This window comes from Danio rerio, chromosome 7, assembly GCF_052040795.2.
Source record: "Danio rerio strain M-AB ecotype USA chromosome 7, GRCz13ab, whole genome shotgun sequence".
Taxonomy (NCBI): domain Eukaryota; kingdom Metazoa; phylum Chordata; class Actinopteri; order Cypriniformes; family Danionidae; genus Danio; species Danio rerio.
This window is the reverse complement of record NC_141027.1, coordinates 5,966,318-5,988,694: the sequence shown is the minus strand read 5'-3', so window position 1 is coordinate 5,988,694 and position 22,377 is coordinate 5,966,318. Positions and strand designations below refer to the sequence as shown.

Genomic DNA, 22,377 nt, shown 5'->3' with positions numbered 1-22,377 from the left:
TAGGTTGGATTCATATATAAAATCATAATTATAACAATACAAATAACTTTGTTAAAGAAATCTCGTAAAGACTGAACTGTTTGATGTTGGTTAAAGGGGTCATGCCTTTTTTTATTTTACAATAATTTTAATATGTTCATTGAGCATCACTTGTGATTTTAATTGCGGCTGTACATTTGATCAAGGGTGATTGTCGTGTCTATCTTGTCAGTAAAGCTGATTGTTTATTCTTGCTGGTGAGACTAGAGAATTACAGAGACAATATCTGTAGAATGTATTGAATGTAGATTGTGTACTTATCATAATCTGTGATTATAATCACTCCTGTTTGCTTTTAATATGATGTGACAGGATCCTTGCTGTCAGAGAAGACAAATGTCTGTTAGCGAGTTTCTGAGTGGGTGGGGTCTCTGCTCAGGAGGCGTGTTTATGCAAATATGTACACCTCTGTTACATAGCATGACTCATTGGCAAAATAGTGTTTTTACATCCTAATTTAAACATGCTTTGGTTATAATGTAGATGTTCTAAACATTAACACTTGCAGAATAATATATTGAAACATACAGCCATTATGTCACAATATCATGTCTCGTGTCATCACCACTTTAATCAGAACATGAGTTTGAAAAAAATCTGATGTTTCACAATTAAGTTCACTGTATGTGTTTTGAGGAGGCTGTGGTTTATGTATTTGATATTTACTCTCTGTCAGTGTTGTTGTGGCTGTTCATGATTATGATTGGAATATCAAACAGAAAAAACATGCATAAAATATGTTTAGATCAAAGAAAGCAATGTCAAGATAATATTAATCAATATTTCCTCATGTGTGTTTATGCAGCGAGACCAAAGCCTGTAGTGAAGGTGAGTCCAGCTCAGCGAGTGTTCATTAGAGAGACAGTCACTCTCACATGTGACATACAGACAGGAGGAAACATTCAGTGGATCAAATACAGCTGGATTAAAGATGGAGACACTCACTATCGAAACTATCCATATACAAGACCATCAACAGTAGAGTGGAGTTTCACAGCTGATCATGAATATTGTAGTGGTCAATACAGCTGTAGAGGACAGAGATCAGACTTACAGACATCAGACACCAGTGATGCTGTTACACTGACTGTATCAGGTGAGGCTTTATCACATCTCTCAAGTGTGAATTTAAAATTATTATTTGTGACTCAAAATGTTTCTTGTGTTGTTTTTTTATCAGCTTTTTATCTTCATTTAAGAATGATGAAACAGTTCACTTCTAGATTTTTTTTTCAAAAAAAGGAACTGCATGACATTTATTTCATAAAACAGATACACTGTACAACTTATGAAAGAAGTCTGAGAGCCTCAAATAATGTGTTTTTATTCATCACAGAAATGTAATCTAGCTTATGTTTACACTGCGTCTTCATCCAATACATCTTGAAGTGATTCACAACAACGCACAGCACAATAAAAACTGGATTAACAAATACAAATAGCATTTCATAATTCAAGCATGGACATATTAAATTGCTTTTTATAGCAAACATTAATTCATGTATTTCTTTATATCAACATACTTCGCTTTGCTCAGCAATGAATGTGTTAATCCTTCCACCATCAGACATGAGTCAAGTTCACTTCAAAATCATGCAGCGTATAAGAATAGTTAAGTAATATAGAGTAGGCTCAAAAGATCAATGTCTTTCATTCTTGTCCACTCATTATATTTTTAAGCTTACTAGCTCACTACAGGGTCAACAAACGGCGGTTTCAGCAGAGGTACTTGTGATTTCTAGATGCAGTAAGTGTGATGATGCTGAGCTGTGGTGATAAATTATTTTAACACACAGTTCAGATCAAACTGAGAGTGACCGCTGCATATTATAACTGAAATAACCAAACATTAATATGAAATGATCAGCAGTGTGACAATATACACACAGAGAAGGCTGTTATTAATATACTTTTCAGTGTAGAAACAGTACAACTCATTCCTGAGTAACGCTGAATTTAGCTGGTGTTTGTCTGAGAACTTGAGTCAGATCCTCTTCATAATCAGCAGATCAGAAACTATTGACAGCACAAGAAAAATAGAAAAAAAAAATATATATATATATAAAATGGAATATGAGATTTTAACTGAAAGAGATGTTTGAGTCACTTTGTTTTTGTCTTTCTTCTCAGCTTTACCCACAGCTACAATGACTGTGACACCAGACAGTGCTGTATTCACTGGAGAGACAGTCAATATAACATGTAAGATTGAGTCTGATCACAGTGACTGGACATATGAGTGGTATAAAGACCATTACAGTATGTTGCAGTTGTCTGCTCATCAAACTGTAAACAATGACACTCTCACTATTAGAGGAGCTGCTAAGTCTGATGAGGGTTGGTACTGGTGTAGAGGACTCATAAGATCAGTCTCAACACAATCAAGCTCTTCTGTTTATCTCTATGTGAATGGTGAGTACCTCAGTAAATATTGTCATATAATGTGTTAAAAAAGCATCAAATAAAAAATAGCTTAACATTTAATTTTACTGTACGTTTTGGATATGTGCAACCCTGCGTGAACTTAATTAAATAATTATGTTGAAAGTTTATTTTAATGTTAACATTATAAATTATTATTCATTCATTCATTCATTTTCTTTTCGGCTTAGTCCCTTTTTTAATCAGGGATCACCACAGTGGAATAAACCCCCACTTATCCAGCATATGTTTTACACAGTGGATACCCTTCAAGCTGCAACCCATTACTGGGAAATACCCATACACACACATTTACACTCATACACTACGTACAATTTAGTTTATCCAATTCCCCTATAGCGCATGTGTTTGGACTGTGGAGGAAGCCGGAGCACCCGGAGGAAACCCACACCAACACAAGGAGATCATGCAAACTCCACACAGAAACGCCAACTGTCCCAGCCAGGGCTCGAACCAGCTTCTTGTGAGGCGATCATGCTACTCCCTGTGCCACTGTGATGCCCAAATAATGATAAAACATGAGCGAACTCGATTTTTTGCTTTATGGTGTTTTTGTTTTTCACAGGTTTTGAGATTGTGAAATATTGGATAAAATCATGCACAAACACACTATGGTGAAGAATTTCCAAAGTACATTTTTCACTTTGTTTTTTCTTGCTTCACAGCCTTGCCCACATCTACATTAAACGTGAGACCAGACAGTCCAGTGTTCACTGGAGAGACAGTCAAGCTGACATGTGTGATTGAGTCTACTCACAGTGACTGGACATATGAGTGGTATAAAAACAGAAACAGTGTAAAGTTACAGTGGTCTGATGGTCATTACACTGTATACAAAGACACACTCACTATCACTAAAGCTGCTGAGTCTGATCAGGGTCAGTACCGATGTAAAGGACAGAGATCTGGAAGACCAAACTCATCACAATCAAGCTCTGCTGTTTCTCTCTTAGTGATGGGTGAGTTTAATATTATTGTCTTCCTGAACTCTACAGTTATTGAATTCAGCACAGTACAGTATATACTCTATTCTGATTATTATTATTAATATTAATTTTATATTAATATCATAATCTCTTTTAGGTTATATAATACAAATATGTAAGATGTATCCGATGCAAACTACAAACAAACTAAATGTTTTATTTAATAAGCGCTTTTCTTGTAAGACTTTTTTTCTTGTTATTGAGTTCAGTAATTCTGAAACTGTGATGCTGTTTTCATCAAGATTTCCTCATGTGTGTATTAATGCAGAGAGACCAAAGCCTGTAGTGAAGGTGAGTCCAGATCAGCGAGTGTTCACTGGAGAGACAGTCACTCTCACATGTGACTTACAGACAGGAGGAAACATTCAGTGGATCAAATACAGCTGGATTAAAGATGGAGACACTCACAATCCACACAGAACAACATCAGAGGCAGAGTTGAGTTTCAGAGCTGATTCTGTGTCTGTCAGTGTTCAATACAGATGTAGAGGAGAGAGATCAGACTCTCGGAGATCAGACATCAGTGATGCTGTTACACTGACTCTATCAGGTTGGTCTTCACATTCACATCATGCCACATTTTCGATCAATATTTTGAAAACTTTCACTGTACTCTTCTGATTGAGCCTACATGAGTTATTAACACCCGCTCACACCCACAATTATTAAATTATTGTTAAGGCTATTAGAAAATGATGGCCTGTTTGTTATAAGTGTGTACTGCAGTTTTGTCATCTGGAATCTGATTGGCTGTAAATATTTGTGTCACTCATCAGAAAAAAAAAAAAAGTCACAGCAGTCACATCGCAGGACATACAGTACAATGTTGAGATGGGATTATAAATGAGGGACACATAGGTTTGTTTTATGCGAGGTCAACATACTATCCAATGTGTTTACTCACTTCTTTTTTCTGATGACATTGACCTTTAAATTGTCTGTCATTTGGTCATAAAATTCTGTAAGAGCAAGACAACATTAAAAACTGGAAAAGTCTTATTTATTTGCATTATTTTTATTTGTGGATAATTGCAAATACAAAACCATTTGCTTTTATAAAACAAAGAAAACACTTCGGTCTTTAAAATCTTTATGTAGAAAAGTGTTGCCAAAAAAGGAACTGAGTTGCCGTACTTACACTAGGTACAGTTGCCTCGAACCAGGCCAAAGCACACTTGTCCCCCCTCCCGTCTCCCCCGACGGCCCGCACTCACACTACAATCGGGCCTGGGCACGCTTACGTCATCGATGCTGTGCTGTTCAGTAATCGCTCTTGCTCAGCACAGCAGAGATTTATCTAGTTATATCGTTTCAGTTGTTTGATATGCAGTGACATGCAGTCAAATATTTCGCCAAACACATCCACCAATTTTGGCGCTCATAAACAATCCTAAAGCTCTCATGCGGCAGGAATGAGGAGGTTTGCTGAAAGGGCGCAGCTGTCGTGCAGTGAGGGGTTTGCATCTTTAATAAACTACGGCAGTTTGTGTTCATTGAACAGTAAGATTGATTAATAAATCCATATGAAACAGTCCCTTAAAGTCACGTCTCGCTTTCAGTTTCGAGCTTTGGCGCGTTTTGCACTCACACACAAGCGTACCGCGCTCAGGCCCACCTCTTCCAACCGGGCCAGGGCCGGCCAAGTGAACCGTGCTTGAGCCCGATTCAGCGCACTCACACTTCTCAAACAATCCAGGAAACGGGCCTGGGCTCGATACGGATGGCATAGTGTGAGTAGGCCCTTAGAACAGTCTAGATACATTTCCCACTGATCTCCTTCTGTTTTGCTAACTGATCATTTAGGAGAGTTATGTACTGTTTTTGTTGTACATTTTAGATGTCCATGGTTAAATAATTTACTGGTTACACACTGAGCTGTTATTGTGTGTTATTCCCACACCCCTAAACATCATGCAGCGTAAAATGAAACTTGATGGGTTGGTTTGTCTGTCAGTCATTTGGCATTATGGGCAGTCCTTGACCATTCAAAGTGGTCAAAGACTTCAGACATTCAGCTGTCAGTGTAAGATTTGTTAAGCAAGATTATAGCAATTATGCTAGACCACTCAGGAATCTGAATTTAAAAAATATATATATAAAAATGTCTGAACCTGGGGATTTGAATACGCATCAAACTGGGAGTATAAACAATGGTTTGCAGACCAAAGAATGAGACCAATTTAAAGAATCATCAAAGACGGATGTTATCATCTCAGCATGTCTGTGACTCAAGCCTGTGTGAAATAATCATTTACTGACAGTTTCATCTTAAATGTCAAATAAATCAGGCTTTAGGGTGATTTTACATTAGAATCGAGAATCAGCAGGTTTTAAAAAGATTCTTACATTTTAATCGCACATAATACAATAAAACATTTATGTCTTATTATGAAACATTTACAAAGATATATTTATTTTCACTTAAAATAATTGTTTAAATCACTTTTTGCTTTTCTTCTCAGCTTTACCCACATCTAAAGTGACTGTGAACCCAACCAGTACAGTATTTACTGGAGAGACAGTCAAGCTGGAGTGTGTGATTGAGTCTGGTTACAGTGACTGGACACATGAGTGGTATAAAGTCACACAAAGAAAAGATGTGTTACAGATGTCTAAGCTTCAAACTCTCACTATCACTAAAGCTACTTTGTTCAATGAGGGTCAGTACTGGTGTAGAGGACAGAGATCTCGAAGACCACACTCATCACAACCAAGCTCTGCTGAATCTCTCTCAGTGAAGGGTGAGTACCTTATCAAGTACTGTGCTGTTGTTTGCTCAAAATAATTACAGTATAACAACAACAACAACAGTAATCTTTATAAAATGTAAATATGTTTTTAGATTACATTAGGCTTTGACTATTAGCAAATCTAAGCCATTTGAACAGTCTGCTACTCTTAAATGATATAAATGTTAAATATTATTCACAGTGTTTAAATCTATTCAATGTTCATTTAGTATCAACATATACACTCACCGACCACTTTATTAGGTACATCTGTCCAACTGCTAAATGCAAATTTCTAATCAGCCAATCACATGGCAGCATCTCAATGCAGTTAGGCATGTAGACATGGTCAAGACGAGCATCAGAATGGGGAAGAAAGGGGATTTAAGTGATTTTGAACGTGGCATGGTTGTTGGTGCCAGATGGGCTGGTCTGAGTATTTCAGAAACTGCTGATTTACTGGGATTTTCATGCACAATCATCTCTAGGGTTTACAGAGAATGGTTTAAAAAAGAGAAAATATCTAGTGAGCGGCAGTTCTGTGGGCGCAAATGCCTAGATGATGCCAGAGGTCAGAGGAGAATGGTCAGACTGGTTTCAGCTGATAGAAAGGCAACAGTAACTCACTCAATAATAACCACTTAATACAACTAAGGTCTGCAGAAGAGCATCTCTGAACACACAACACGTCCAACCTTGAGGTGGATGGGCTACAGCAGCAGAAGACCACACCGAGTGCCACTCCTGTCAGCTAAGAACAGCAAACTGAGGATACAATTCACACAGACTCACCAAAACAGGACAATAGACGATTGGAGAAACGTTGCCTGGTCTAATGAGATTCTGGTGCAACATTCGGATGGTCGGGTCAGAATTCGCCGTCAACAACATGAAAGCATGGATCCATCCTGCCTTGTATCAACGGTTCAGGCTGGTGGTGGTGGTGTAATAGTGTGGGGGAAATTTTCTTGGCACACTTTGGGCCCATTAGTACCAATTAAGCATTGTGTCAATGTCACAGCCTACCTGAGTTTTGAGTTTTGTTGCTGACCATGTCAGCATCCATGTTGCATCCCAGACACAATATTTTAACCAGTTCATACTATCCACCTGATCATCTGATATTAGGATTAGGATTTTCAGTAGTATCACAACACTGTGACAACACTTTATTAGTTACATTTGTTGATCCCGCTATTCAGTGTAGTCTGATAGAGCACTTAGACGTGGAAAATGTGATGTGAGATGTCAGACTAGGGTTCATTCTCCCACAATTTGAAATTAAGCTATTATTCCCAGAGACCTTTATTCATCAAAACACAAATTAAAATTAAAATATAAATATGAGAGTTTCCTCAATCTTCAAAGACCACAAGGGCCACGACTCGTTCAAAGTCCAGAAAAATACTCGCACAAACAAAATCCTGAAAACAGACCACATGAACTCAGTGGTTCAATATTATCAAGATACAAGACTACATTTGTCCACACATAAAACAAATATAATGACTTTACATACAGATAACAGTTACTTCTGCTTAGTGTCAGTATAGAGCACACATTCACTCTTGTGAACTAAAGGCAGGCACGTGCACACACAGGGCTCAACCTATGCAGTGTATACATGCCCTTTTTAGTCTTGGATAGAAAGTGCCCTTCCAAAATGATCTGACCCCTTCTCCACCCCCACTCTAGGGTTATCTTCACCCTAAATATCAATTGCATTGAACATACCTTCAGTTTTTAGGATGCTACATCCACATGGAGGATTGACAGATCTTAAAAGGATTCATACAATTTAATTTCAGAATATAAAGATAGCATTTATATAGTTTTGTGAAAAATTAATGAAGATATAATTATTAGAGTATAATAGAGCAGTTTGAGTCACTTGATGTTTTGTCTTCTGTCTTCTCAGCTTTACCCACATCTACATTAACTGTGACACCAGCCAGTGTATTCACTGGAGAGACAGTCAAGCTGAAGTGTGTGATTGAGTCTGGTTACAGTGACTGGACATATGAGTGGTATAAAGACACACACAGAAATGATGTGTTACAGACGTCTAAGCTTCAAACTCTCACTATCACTAAAGCTGCTGAGTCTGATCATGGTCAGTACCGGTGTAAAGGACAGAGATCTACAAGACCACACTCATCACAATTAAGCTCTGCTGTTGATCTCAATGTGACACGTGAGTACTAAAATACATTATACTTTGTATATTTGCAACGCTACAATAGACCTATTTGAATAATCAAACTTTATTTCACTGATGAATGATGAATATATTGTATGTGTTATATGGTGATGCTGCTGTTTCACTGACTATAAGATCTTTATATTCAGATCTGTTCAGTGCTCATCTAGAATCAGCATTTGTGGCTCAACACTGGTATTAAACTCTTCTAGATCAGACACATCTGTTATCAGAGGACTGAATCGATGATCTATATTCTGAAGCTTTTTGAAGAGGGATTTTTTCATACAGAATTTGCCTAATTTTAAACAACATTTCATTCAACAAAACACTTTTTTTTTTGACTGCTTTCAGAATTTTATGAATTGTTGTGTGATTAAAACGCATTCCCAAATTCCCAAATCCCCCCTCTGTAAATAAATTGACTTTAAGATGTAAAAAAAAAAAAAAAAAGAACAAAAACAAACAAGACATTTTTTACCAGACTTCATCTGTGGTTCAGTTTTATGTGCTAAAATTTCTATTGTTATTACAATATTGTTAAACTAGCACTATTAGTGATCACCATATTATTGTTCAATATTAATATTAAATGTGTTTCATGTCATTTTAAGATACATGATTAAGATCCCTTGATTACGACATGATTACAATCACTTCTACAATGCAGGAATAATACTGCAGTTTCCTCAAAAACACTGAGATTATAAACTAATGGAAGCATAAAACTTAAACAGAGACTTATTTTGAAATATAGTATTGTGTAAGTTAAATAGCTATTGTAAATAGGTTTTGTAAAGCATTTAAAGTTGAAGTCAGAATTATTAGCCCCCCTGAATTATTAGCCCCTCTGTTTATTTTCCTCTCCAATTTCTGTTTAACAGAGAGCAGATTTTTTCAGCACATTTCTAATCATAATAGTTTTAATAACTCATCTCTAATAACTGATTTATTTTATCTTTGCCATGATGACAGTAAATAACATTTGACTTGATATTTTTCAAGACACTTCTATACAGATTAAAATGACATTTAAAAGCTTAACTAGGTTAACTAGGAAGGTTAGGGTAATTAGGCAAGTTATTGTATAATGATGGTTTGTTCTGTAGACTATTAAAAAAGAAATTAGCTTAAAGGGGCTAATAATTTTTTCCTTCAAATGGTTCATAAAAAAAATTAAAAACTGCTTTAATTCTAGCCGAAATAAAACAAATAAGACTTTCTCAAGAAGAAAAAACATTAACAAACATACTGTGATAAATTTCCTTGCTCTGTTAAACATCATTTGGCAAATATTTAAAAAATAAAGAAAAAAAATCAAAAGGGGCTACTAATAAATCTGACTTTCTGTACAAAAACACATTTACCCATATGTAGTTACATACCCTGCACTGTCACTGAGGGATAATCACAAAACACAAAAATCCATGAGCAGCAATTTATTTTGACAAAAAAAAAAAAAAGAAAAGACAAACAATAATTAAAAAAAACACAGGTGATACGCAAAACCAAAAATCATGAAAAGGAGAGAGCACAAAAATTAGTCCAGGCAAGAAACAGACAGGAATCTAAAAAAAGAAGAGCAAATTACATTACTAGAAATGAGTCCAGATAAGAACAAACGTGAATCCAAAAACAAGTAAATACAAAACCAAAACATGAGGAACAAGCAAAATCCCAAGGCACCTAAAACAAAAGACAAAAGGGTTTATAAGGACAGTACTAAATTAACAAACGAGAAACAGCTGTAACAAATAATATAATCAGAAGAGCAAAAGACAAAACAAGCTAAGGCCCTCAAGTGTCCACAGAAGGGCACTGCAACAGGTGTGACACTGCACTGTACCCTTCACCACCTTAAACTGCACCACCAAACTTCTACACCTCAAGGCAATGCAGAAAACAAGATCTGTGATTGGTCGGTTTTATTAGCTGTAACAACTGTGGGTGGTGCTGAGAGCCATGGGAGCAGAAAGAGGCTGGTTGTGCAAGTGTTAACATAGTAACTCAAGATGGATACTTTTTGTGTTTATTTTATGATTAAAGTTGTTTAGCGTTGCTTGTTCGCACCTCATTCTTCCCTTAATGATTGTAAGTTAGTCTCCTTCGTTATTCTGCTTTCTGTGGAGAGTCAGAGGTGTTTGACTGAGGACTGTGAATACCTTGTAGATCTCAATCTGTTCTTGTTCTCCTTAATATTTAAATCCTTTTTTATATTATTTTCAGCTTTACCCACACCTACAGTGACTGTGACCCCAGACAGTCCTTTATTTACTGGAGAGACAGTCAATCTAATATGTGTAATAACATCTGATCACAGTGACTGGACATATGAGTGGTATAAAGACAGAACCAGTGTAAAGTTACAGTCATCTAATCGTCACTCTGTAAATGGAAACACTCTCACTATCAAAGGAGTTAAGCCTGATAAGGAATCATACCAGTGTAAAGGACTCACATATGGAAGATCAGTCTCAACACAACCAAGATTTGTTTCTGTCACTGTGGAAGGTGAGTTGAATATTATTTTCTTTCAGGTTATTTACTTTTCCTTTATTTTCCTTAAGGTCTGTTCCACACCATATTTTTATTACACTTCTCTTATGTGCACACAGATGTAAACAAGTGCAAAAAAAAAACAAAAATAAATAACAGATGGAAAGCAAAAACATGTATTTTGTATATTGTATATATCAAACTTGTAGCTTTGAAGTGGTGTTAGTGAGGCCAGCAGGGGGCGCCCAACCTGTGGTCTGTGTGGGTCCTAATGCCCCAGTATAGTGACGGGGACTCTATACTGCTCAGTCCGCCGTCTTTCGGATGAGACGTTAAACCGAGGTCCTGACTCTCTGTGGTCGTTAAAAATCCCAGGATGTCCTTCGAAAAGAGTAGGGGGTTTAACCCCGGCACCTTGGCCAAATCTGCCCACTGGCCTTTGTCCATCATGGCCTCCTAACCATCCCCATATTCAATTGGCTGCATCAGTCTGTCTCCTCTCCACCAATCAGCTGGTGTGTGATGTGCGGTCTGGCACAAAATGGCTGCCGTCGCATCATCCAGGTGGATGCTGCACACTGGTGGTGGATGAGGAGATCCCCCAACTGTGTAAAGCGCTTTGAGTGCCCAGAAAAGCGCTATATAAATGTAAGGAATTTTTATTATTATTATTAGCTGTGCAATATGGCTGTATATCTGTGATTTGGCTTAAAGGCAGAGGACCAAAGGTAAAAACAGCTGTGCTGATATAAACAATATTGCACTGATACAAGTGTGATGCAGCTTTCATAAAACAGTGCAGCAACAGTGTGTAAATAAAAAGAGTATAAAAAACTTTATGTGAGACAATACTTCATTCCAGTTGTTAACCGCTGATCTAAACACTCATATTAATTAAACAGCAAAATGTCAAATGCTTAAGAACTAGTAAAAAATACATATATTTTTTCTCGCCAACATGTACAGTTTTGTGATGTTTCGGTGATTTATCATACAGGGGACATTGTGTACTGATGCTGTTATTCAGGTTTTTAATGTCATATGAAGAACAACAAAATCAATAAATCCACAGATACAGGTCTGGATTTCTACATGTGGGAATTCACCAACAGTATACAGCAATATGTAGAGCTACACTGTGACACTACTGTATTGTGCAAGAGATAGAAAGGGATCGACTGAGAAATGCCATGTCATTTATTCTTCAAGCACTCCTCTTTAGATCAGTCTCCTCTTAATAAAGCATTTGTTCAACAGTTAAATTGATTTTTCATGCTGCTTAATGTCAAATCAGTCAAATCTGTTTGCTCTGGAAAAAATAACAGATGACTGAGACCAACTATTGCTATTAGAAATATACAATAGAAATATATATTTCAAATTTAATCACTACAGAGATGCATCTCAGTCACTGGTAGATTACATTACAACAGTGTTCATGGTACAGCTGCTCTCGCTGGCTACATGAACAATAAAGACCCACTGAAGTGCTGGAACTCCTCATTAATTGCTCATTAATCCTCTGTGTAATTGTTGAAACATGACTTCAAATAGACACCTCTATTAATAATGAAATGTACACTGGTTTTCTAGATTATATTCTCACCTAAAAAATTCCTCCACCACAACATTCACAGTGAGAAAAGCTGCAGGCAGATCAAGACACATATAGAATGTGTGAGATATTTCTCTAACAGATGATCTCTGACTTTTGAGGATCTGATTCTGTTCTTGTTATTCTGCAGATTTGAAGCCAAAACCTGAACTGAACCTAAATCCTGCAGGAGCTGCACTGACTGGAAACACAGTGACTTTGACCTGTAAAACTAATCTGTCCACTGGATGGGACTTTTACTGGTACAAAAACACACAAGACTCTGAGATAAAAGGGATAGGAAAAGCTAAAACATATGTTATAAAGAACAGTTCAGTGTCTGATGGAGGCCAGTACTGGTGTAGAGCTGGAAGAGGAAAACCAGTCTATTACACACAATACAGTGATGAACTGACACTCAGTCTTACAGGTGAGAGAAAACACAGTGTGTGATTCAGTAAATCTGTATATCTACAGCACTTCTACAACTCTCAATCAAGACTAATGCAGTAATCTGTGTTTGTACAGAGAGTCCTAAAGCTGTGGTGACGGTGCGGCCTGATGAACATGTGTTCAGAGGAGAAACAGTCACTCTCAGATGTGAGATAAAGTGGAGAGGAAACACTGAGTGGACATACAGATGGCAAATAGAGCAAACAGACCAATATAACCACAATAACTATAACCAGTATAACCAACATAAAAACACTGTGAGCCAAACCTCAGCACAAGAGTTGAAGATCAGCCGTGTTGAGGTCTTTCACCGTGGTAATTACAGCTGTACAGGACAGATGGACACTCAAATCTCTCAGCGCAGTGATGCTGTTGCTCTGACTGTGTCTTCAGGTGAGTGTGTGTGTGTGTGTGTGTGTGTGTGTGTGTGTGTGTGTGTGTGTGTGTGTGTGTGTGTGTGTGTGTGTTCAGTATTATCAGAGTCTGTATCTGCTCCTCTATGGCTCTGTAACTCTTCATGTTTGGATCAGATGAAGCTCAGGCAGCAGTGCGAGTGTCTCCACAGCCGTGGCTCACTGAAGGACACTCGGTGACTCTGATCTGTGAGGTTCCAGGCTCCTCTACAGGCTGGACGTTCAGCTGGTTCAGAGATGCTGATCATCTGTCAGACAGCAGCAGAGGAGCTGGAGGCTCTTACACTCTCAGTCCTGCTGCTCTACAGCACACAGGAGTTTATACGTGCAGAGCAGAGAGAGGAGAACCAGCCTATTCCTCACAGAACAGCAGTGCACAGCCACTGTGGGTCACTGGTGAGTCTGTGTGTGTCAGTTACTGTTTATATAATGGCTTGTTTATAGATTAGTGTTCTGGCAAATATTTTCTAAACTGATGCCAAGTTTAAAAAACTCCTTTTGATTAATTTACTTTAATAAAAATAAATGTGGAATGTTGGACACTTCATGCACACAACTGTCACAGCTTTAATTACATAGTAGAAGTAATGGGGCTGCATGATGTAGAATGACAAAATGAACTTATTATGGTTGTACACTAGACAAATATTGTAAAAAGAGTCATGTTGGACACTGCCTGAGAGACAGAATGGCAGAATATGAAACATGGTTTTGTGTGGTGCTAGCTTTCACCTGTAGAACAATATCCAGCAAAATACAATTAGAACATATATTATCATATATCAGTTGTGGAAAGTTATTCACAATAGTGTTCTTTTCCAGTTTATGTCCATCAGCAGAATTTACCACAGCTGCATTTAATTTATTATTTGGCTCGTTTCTACAAACAGTATCTCATAATGACAATGTGATAGAAGATTGTTCGAAAAACATTTTATAAAAAAAAAAAAAAAAACACTCAACATTTATGTGTTTCCACTGATCATCCTTGAAATATTTCTATATGTCTCTGTCTGGATTCCAGCTGTGATAAATGCAGCTGATGGACATAATTTGAAGAGGTACACACCCATCTATCTAAAGGTCTATATAAGGTGTTTTTGAGAGCAGAAACTAAGCCATAAATTGTCTGTAGACCTCTAAAAGAGCATTGTCTGGAGGGACAGACCTAAGGAAGGGTACAGAAACATTTCTGCAACACTGATGGTCTGAATGAGTAAAGTTGCCTCCATCCATAACTTGAAGATTGGAACCACCAGTACATTACCTAGAGCTGGCCATTGGCCAAACTGAGCAATCTGAGATGTAATTTAGTCAAGTAGGTAACCTAATGGTTATTCTTAAAAAGCACTAGTGTTTCTCTGTGGAGAGAAGATAACCGTACAGAAAAACAGTAATCTCTGCAGCACTTAATCAATCAGACCTGGACTGTAGAGCAGCAAGATGGAGACACTTCTCAGTAAAAAGGCAAGGACAAACCAAGCCACTGAAGTTCTTCAGGTTGTTGGTCAATGTTGGTCCCTCTGGCTGTTCCACATTTTGCCTCTAATCAAGTTAACATCGGATAAAGTTGGCAAATTCAGCATGTAGAATCTGTGTTGAGCGTTGGCTGAAGAGAGCGATATGATTGGTTATTGGTTGTCAGCAACAAGTCAGAGTGTGAGAACAAAAACTGAATGACATAACCAAGCAAACAATTAAAGTCAAGAAGGAACACAAAAAAGCCGGCTGTCATTTCACTACATTTATCAATTACAACTAATCAGAAAATGTTAGGTTATTTCTAAAAATTTTTTGACTTGCATTTTATTGCAGACAATAAAACAATTATTCAATGTGTTCCTCATTTTTTTTTTTTCAAAATAAATGTAATTCAATTTTGGTTCTTGAAAGACACACAAAAAAAGGAACAGTAAAGCATTGTGCATTTCTTTTTTACAACACTTAAAAGACGTGTAGAGACTGAAGACACAAAGTGATAAAGTGTTTCAGATGTAATTTTGTCTTTCTTCCTGCAAACAATGTGCAGCGTCCTGGTTAAAAGATGATTAAGCCTTTCATTGATGGTTCATGATTAATTCATTGGTCACAATCCATAGAATCATTACACAATAAAGCGAATCACCGTAAGAACTACAGAAAAAAACAACAAACAAACACAAATGAATCCTGAAAATTGAAATTCTAAGCCAACATCAAAAATCAAACGTTAATCTTAAACTAATAAGATTACACAATGCTTTTGTTATACAATGCAACACTAAGGAGCAACAGTAAGGAGTCTTTGTTGTCGCATTTTGTGCTTCAAAACTGCAGGCAGGCCACTCATGTACCTGTATCCTCTTCCTCTGCATTCAGGACTTTATAATGTGTGCAGAATGTGGTTTTGCATTGTCTTGTTAAAATATGCATGGGCGTCCCTAGAAAAGAGGGCAGTATATTGTGCTCCAAAATCTCCATGTACTTTACAGCAATAATGGTGCATCACAGTAGTGCAAGGTATCTTTGGCAAGGGCACTGACACAACCCCATACCATGACAGACCCTGGCTTTTAGACATGTTGCTGATAACAGTCTGGATGATCCTTTTTTTCATTGGTCTGGAACACACAGCGTCCATTTCTCCCAACAAATACCTGAAATGCTGATTCATCTGACCACAGTACAAGTTTCTACTGCATGATGCTCCATCCCAGATGCCTCCGAGCCTAAAAAAGTCAACAGCATTTCTGGACACTGTTAACATAGGGCTTCCTATTGGCACAGAACAGTTTTAACTGACATTTGTGGATGTAACTACATGTTGTGGTACTCGACAAAGGTTTGCCAAAGTAGTCCTGAGCCCATATGGTGATATTTCCTATAGATGAATGCGGATTCTTGATGTAGTGCTGCCTGAAGGATTGGAGATCACAGTAGTTATTTAACTAATTTACCTGACTAACCAAGTTGTGCAATGTGCAATGTGTTGCAAGATACAAAATTGGAATATGTCAGGAGGAACACATGAAATAACAATATGTTGTATTGTCTGCAATGAAATACAAGTCAAAGTTAATTTAGAAATCCCTACTTTCCTTTCTTATTTGCGTTTCCATACTGTCACAAGTTTTTTTTTTCTGATTTAGGGTTTTATTTGAAAATTATATGGATTATAAGCCTCATCTTCATGGTGAGTGACAGTTACAGTGATAATGTTACTATACCCTGGTTTATGTTTCACCTGTGTGGAGTTCATCTTCTGGTTTCCCTTTGTGGAATAAGAAAACATACCATTGTTCCTACTGGGTACAGAAAGACTAGTCTCATTCAGGTGTAGAACGCACACTGTCTTTTCAACTAGCTGCCATCCATTTGGTGTTTTCACCTGCAACTTTTTGGTCCAGATGCTAGGTAGTTGATGTTTGGCATCAACTTGGTGTGTGCCGGCTCAAAGACACATGACTGCACACTTGGAGTGTGCCAAAATACACGTGACAGTGAAGTGAGCCTTGTCAAGTAAGGTTTTACCCATACTCAAAATTGGTTCCCTGTTTTTAACCCCTCCAAATGCACACATATATTTTGAGGAAGGAATGAGAGCACACACACATACACCCAGAGAAGTGGGCAGCTATTGCTTTTAGCACTAGGAAAACAATTAGGGGTTTTGTTTCTTGGTCAGGGTCACCTCAGGTGGAAGTTGAAGATGGAGAAAGTGCAGTTCATTTACCACCCCCATCTTCAATTTACTCCCCTGCTGGGACCAGTTACAAGTCAAGAAACAAAATTAAAATTAAAAACATGGACATATACAAGAATTTCTGAGTTTCCTTGTCAGTTCGTTATGTGTGCTTATGTGTGCATTTGTCTGTGCTTAGGACCTTGCGGAGTTACCACTGGACCCTGTTTTCCTGTCTGATCCCTGCTCTGGTTTTTCCTAGCCCTAGCACCACACACACTCGTTACATTTATCTTGACTGTGTCAATAAGTATTATCTTTCACTTGCACTTGGATCCATCTGAACATTCTTTGTTTGTGACACTCACATGCATCTCAAACGAAGAAACGTACCCTAAGTAACATATTTCAGATTTCAGGGTCCGCAAGGTTTTAACATATCTTAAAATGTCTTAAATTTCCAAAACAAAATTTTAGGCCTTAAAAAGTCTTAAATTCACTGAAGTATTCTGCTGTAGGTCTTAAATCATGTTAAACAGGTCTTAATTTTCCAATGTCCAAGTAAAGCTACCCAATAACCAATAATCCATCTTAATTTTTTATTTTTTTTATAAATTAGTTTTATTGCAAAGAGATACAATTCACAACACCTGTTAGACATGTTTATAGCACATTCTCCTAATTAAATTCCCTAAGCAGAGAAAGAAAACTAAAGAAGCACACCCCTTTGAATAATCTTCCATTAATACAAAAACTATTTAGGGCCATTAAAAAATCCTTAGGGTTTAGCCCTGTATAAGTCTAAAATTTCATTCATAATGGTCCTAAAAGGGTCTTAAAAAGTTTTAAATTTGACTTAAAGAAACTTGCAGAAAGTCTGGATTTGCAAAAATGTAGAGAGGTCCCTTTAGTGCAAGAGCCTCCAACCTTATTTATACATACCAATGTTTGTATTGATCACCTTGTTATGGGCTTGGGGGTGGAGTGAGGTGTTGTCAAGTATTTACACTTTAAAACCTGAATTTGTTTTACATAAAATTTCATCTGTATCACAGACCCATGCAACAACAAACTAAAAATGAAAAAACAAAAAACACACAATGTGACCTAATGGTTAGAGCGTTGGACTTGTGATCAGAAGGCCACAGGTTTGAGTACCGGCACCAACAGGGATTGTAAGTGTTGGGAGTGAATAACCAACAAATAACCAGTGGATAACCAGCGCTCTCACCACCCTCAGTACCACTTCTGGAGGCAAGGCACTGATTCCCCAACTGCTCCTCAGGCATAATGGCTGCCCACTGCTTCGAGTGTGTGTTCAGAGTGTGTTTGTGCTCTTAAATAGGTTAAATGCAGAGCACTAATTCCAAGTATGGGTCACTATACTTGGCCAGATCTCACAACTTTCCTTTTACCTTTTACTTTCCTTTCCAATGTTTGGGCAGACCTTTTTGTCAAATGTGAGTTTTGAGGCAGTAGAACACATGTGGTAAACTTCCACATCCCAATACATTTAGGCTGAAACATAATTGCACTTTATCACATTTGACATTTAGACGATTTTATTACACAATCACATATTTGTTTTCAGTTTTAAATGAGATGTTCTTTATCTCAGGTGTTTCTGCTTCAGTGCGTCTGGTGGTCGACCCCAGCAGAAGTCAACACTTCTCCTCTGACTCTCTCTCTCTGAGCTGTGACTCTGCTGGATGGACAGTGAGAAGATACACACACACAAACACACAAGATTGTTCAGCACAAACAGGAGCTACATGTGGAATCCAGTCTCTCAGCACATCTGACACTGGAGTTTACTGGTGTGAGTCTGAATCTGGAGAGAAACACCATCCTCTGAACATCACTGTACATGGTGAGTCCTGTTTCTAAGAGCAGCATCTACACACATTCACACCTGAAGAATTACACACACATTACACACAATCTTATTTCAGTTACACACACATTTTCCTTCTGTACAGCTGATCACAGACTTTAAATTTATTTAAAATTTGACTACAATTAACATCAATTTATAACAACTTTATGTTTTGCAAATTGGTGATAAATGAATATGTAGTCCAGTGGGGCAAAAGAAGGTTCATAAAACTGCTGATATGAGTTATTTTGAGATACTTAGAGTAAACACCTGTTTGTTTTGTAGATGGTCCTGTGATTCTGGCGAGTTCTGCTGATCCTGTGATTGAGGGAGAAACTCTGACTCTACACTGTTTACATCGATCTACAATCTCCTCCATCCTCACAGCTGATTTCTATAAAGACAGATCACTGATCCAGAATCAGACGACAGGAGAGATGAGCATCCCTACTGTCTCAAAGTCTGATGAGGGTTTCTACTACTGTAAAACAGAGAAAGAAGAGTCGCCGCACAGCTGGATCTCAGTCAGAGGTCTGGGAATAATGAGAGATTATTTACCTCTGTAATATTATCATACAGCATGTGCTTTATGAACAGGTCTGTCATCTCTCTTCAGCTTCATCTCCTTCTCTTCTGATCATTGGTGTTTCTGTGGGATTGACTGTTTTCTTGCTGCTCCTTATTTTACTGGTTCTGCTGCTGAGACACAAGAAGAAAAAAGGTGTGAATGAGATTCTGAAATGATTAATAAATCAAGCATGTAATGCAAATACAGTTACAGTCAGATTATCTACAAGAGCAATTGCTCTAAATACCCTAAACTAACATTTGTTTCTACTGTAGATCCACACTGTGGGGTTCAACCAACTTTGGTATCAAACCCATCTGGAGAATCTCAGACGGACAACTTAACTCTGCAGTCTGGTCAGCTCAATCTTTAAAAATCTAAAACACCTGAATATTAATTTATTATTATTATTATTATTATTATTATCCAGATTGCTTAGATGTTCATCTTTTACCTTATAAATGTTTGTTTGCTGTCCTGCAGGTTCTGACAACATTTATGATGATGTGAGCACAGTGAATAACAAAGATGAAGGTCGAGTCTAAAACTTTTATGAATGCTTATCATTTAGAAATAATCATATGTCATGAATTTACATTACCTTGACTTGTTTGTTTTAGAGCCAGTGGCAGATGTGACATATTCTGAGGTCACACTTAAGAAAAATATACCCATGAATGAAGGTGAAATAAAATAATGAATGGAATTCACCAGTATGAGTCTATATTTATGTTTTATACAAGAGTAATATTTATGATTATTTTTGCAGATGAAAATATTCCAGGGCAAAGTAACACGATGTACGCAGACGTTGGAACTAAAGCAAAGAAACCCAAAAGAAAAGGTGAATTTTATTTTATTTCTTATTTATTCATTCATTTTCTGTTCGGCTTAGTCCCTTTATTAATCTGGGGTCGCCACAGCGGAATGAACCAACTTATTTCTTACGAAGTATATTAATTTCAGCACGTTATGATCTTTCTGAATGCTTTTCTGTTCTGTGTCAGATATTAATACTGCAGGACCCAGTGATATGACTTATGCAGTGATCAGTAAAAAGGACAAAAAGAAAACCACAGGCAAAGGTAAACGCTATAAACTGTCTAAACACAGCAGTTGGACTGATTCATTACATTTAAGTGATTTAATGGTTTAACAATAGGAAAACTAATATAACTCTGTTTTTATTGTGCATTGAAAAAACTAATACTAATAAATACAGAGTTGTGTATTTTTACAAAGAACTCTTCAATATGGAGTCAGTCTAGGGCTATATATACTTATAAATTAAAAAAAGTTAACAAAACAAAAAATATAGTATTGAGCAAAAAATAAACAAATGAATGCAAATCTCCAAAAACTGCTAAGCAAACATTCATTTTTGAGAAATAAATATTCATTTCACTAAAAAAAACTGCAAAGGGAAAATTAAGTTTAGAGAGATAAAATAAAATTTGCTAAAAAAAAAAAGAACTGCAAAAAAAAAAAAAAAAATCAAGCAGTGCAAAAACAAACAAAAAAATTACAATAAATAAAAAAATATACATATTCATATTTGCAAAACATTTTTTTACAAAACTCATACAGTCAATTGCAATACTCACATTGATTTGCTTTTTAGTCAACCATGAGTTTGCAATGCTGTTTTCACTTTGCACTTCACGATTCTGCTCTTTTAACTTTGTGGCCCTGATTTGACATGGGGACGGAGTCGATGGAGCTTGGGTGTTTACAGCAGGCCCGGACCTATTTATTGCTCAACAGGTTTTCCACAGGGATATGTTTTATCATCACAATTTTTTGTGCTTTACACTAATGACTGTCAGAGTAAATTTAAATCGAGGTATATAATGAAGTATGCTGATAATTCTGTCATTGTCAGTCTTTTGCTTGATCATAAAAAGGGTCATTGCCTAGTGTTGGACAGCTTTGTTGCTTGGTGCAAAGACTCATATTTACAACTTAACATCTCAAAAATGAAAGAGATGCTTATTGATTTTCGGCATAACTCTATTTCTAATGCTACTACTACCACTATAAATGGTACTGTTGTTGAGACAGTGAGTGAGTATAAATACCTGGAAACCATTCTGGATGATAAACTGAACTTTGAGGCCAATAATTTTATCTGTAAAAAGGCAAATCAAAGACTGTTTTATTTGAGGAAGTTGAAGTGATTTATTGTGGAGAGGCCTCTACTTTGGACATTTTATTCTTCTTTTATTGAGTCTCTTTTAACTTTTGCAGTAATATGCTAGTATGGTCATTTAAGGGGGACAAAAACAGACTTTTCAAAATTGTTCATCAATCTCAAAAGACCCTGGGCACAAATCTCAATAGTATTGGACAAGTGTATGAGGTGAGAGTGAAAGTAAACCTAATCGCCCTTCTGGGACAACAAAGACATTTTAATCTAATCTGTAGCTGTGTCCCAAATGACACACTATATATTATGCACTCATACGCTATGTACTTATGCACTTACACACCCAACAGCATAGCATATGTATGTAGTGTCATCCCAAATGGAGCACTAATGTTTTTTTACTAGATGGAAATTCAAACCATTTCCCAGATTATGTTTGACGGTCGCCAAATCAGTGAAATAAACAGCCAAACTACCAAATAATACCTGCCATGAGTATAAACATATTCCCCATTGGGAGGCACTCTAATCACTCTCGTAGGAGAGTTTTGCTTTCACCATCCATCATATAAAGTTATCCAACTTGTGCGCCCGATAGCTCCGCCCCTTTCGCTACGTGAGCAAAGGAGCAGCAGTTGACGTGTCCATCATTACACACTTCATTTTAACAGCTGAATGAATGCAGCATCCGGCTAATTAAAGTGCACTTTTTATTATTAGAGTTTTTAGTAAAAGCACTTGCATTATTTATACTACAAAATGGCGTAGAATAGT

General features: G+C 37.1%; 1 protein-coding gene across 1 annotated transcript in view; it reads left to right on the top strand.

Moving 5' to 3' along the window:
• Positions 1–22,377, top strand: part of si:cabz01036006.1 — a 61,658-nt gene that overhangs the window by 34,211 nt on the left and 5,070 nt on the right. The window contains exons 5-22 of the mRNA XM_087260157.1: positions 845–1,135; positions 2,170–2,451; positions 3,147–3,440; positions 3,736–4,017; positions 5,930–6,208; positions 8,115–8,390; positions 10,623–10,907; positions 12,638–12,916; positions 13,015–13,332; positions 13,470–13,748; positions 18,632–18,883; positions 19,175–19,420; positions 19,506–19,610; positions 19,733–19,813; positions 19,941–19,991; positions 20,078–20,140; positions 20,227–20,301; positions 20,465–20,542. Of these exons, the coding sequence (XP_087116283.1) occupies positions 845–1,135; positions 2,170–2,451; positions 3,147–3,440; positions 3,736–4,017; positions 5,930–6,208; positions 8,115–8,390; positions 10,623–10,907; positions 12,638–12,916; positions 13,015–13,332; positions 13,470–13,748; positions 18,632–18,883; positions 19,175–19,420; positions 19,506–19,610; positions 19,733–19,813; positions 19,941–19,991; positions 20,078–20,140; positions 20,227–20,301; positions 20,465–20,542 (3,816 nt within the window). The remainder of the gene's footprint in view (positions 1–844; positions 1,136–2,169; positions 2,452–3,146; positions 3,441–3,735; positions 4,018–5,929; positions 6,209–8,114; positions 8,391–10,622; positions 10,908–12,637; positions 12,917–13,014; positions 13,333–13,469; positions 13,749–18,631; positions 18,884–19,174; positions 19,421–19,505; positions 19,611–19,732; positions 19,814–19,940; positions 19,992–20,077; positions 20,141–20,226; positions 20,302–20,464; positions 20,543–22,377) is intronic.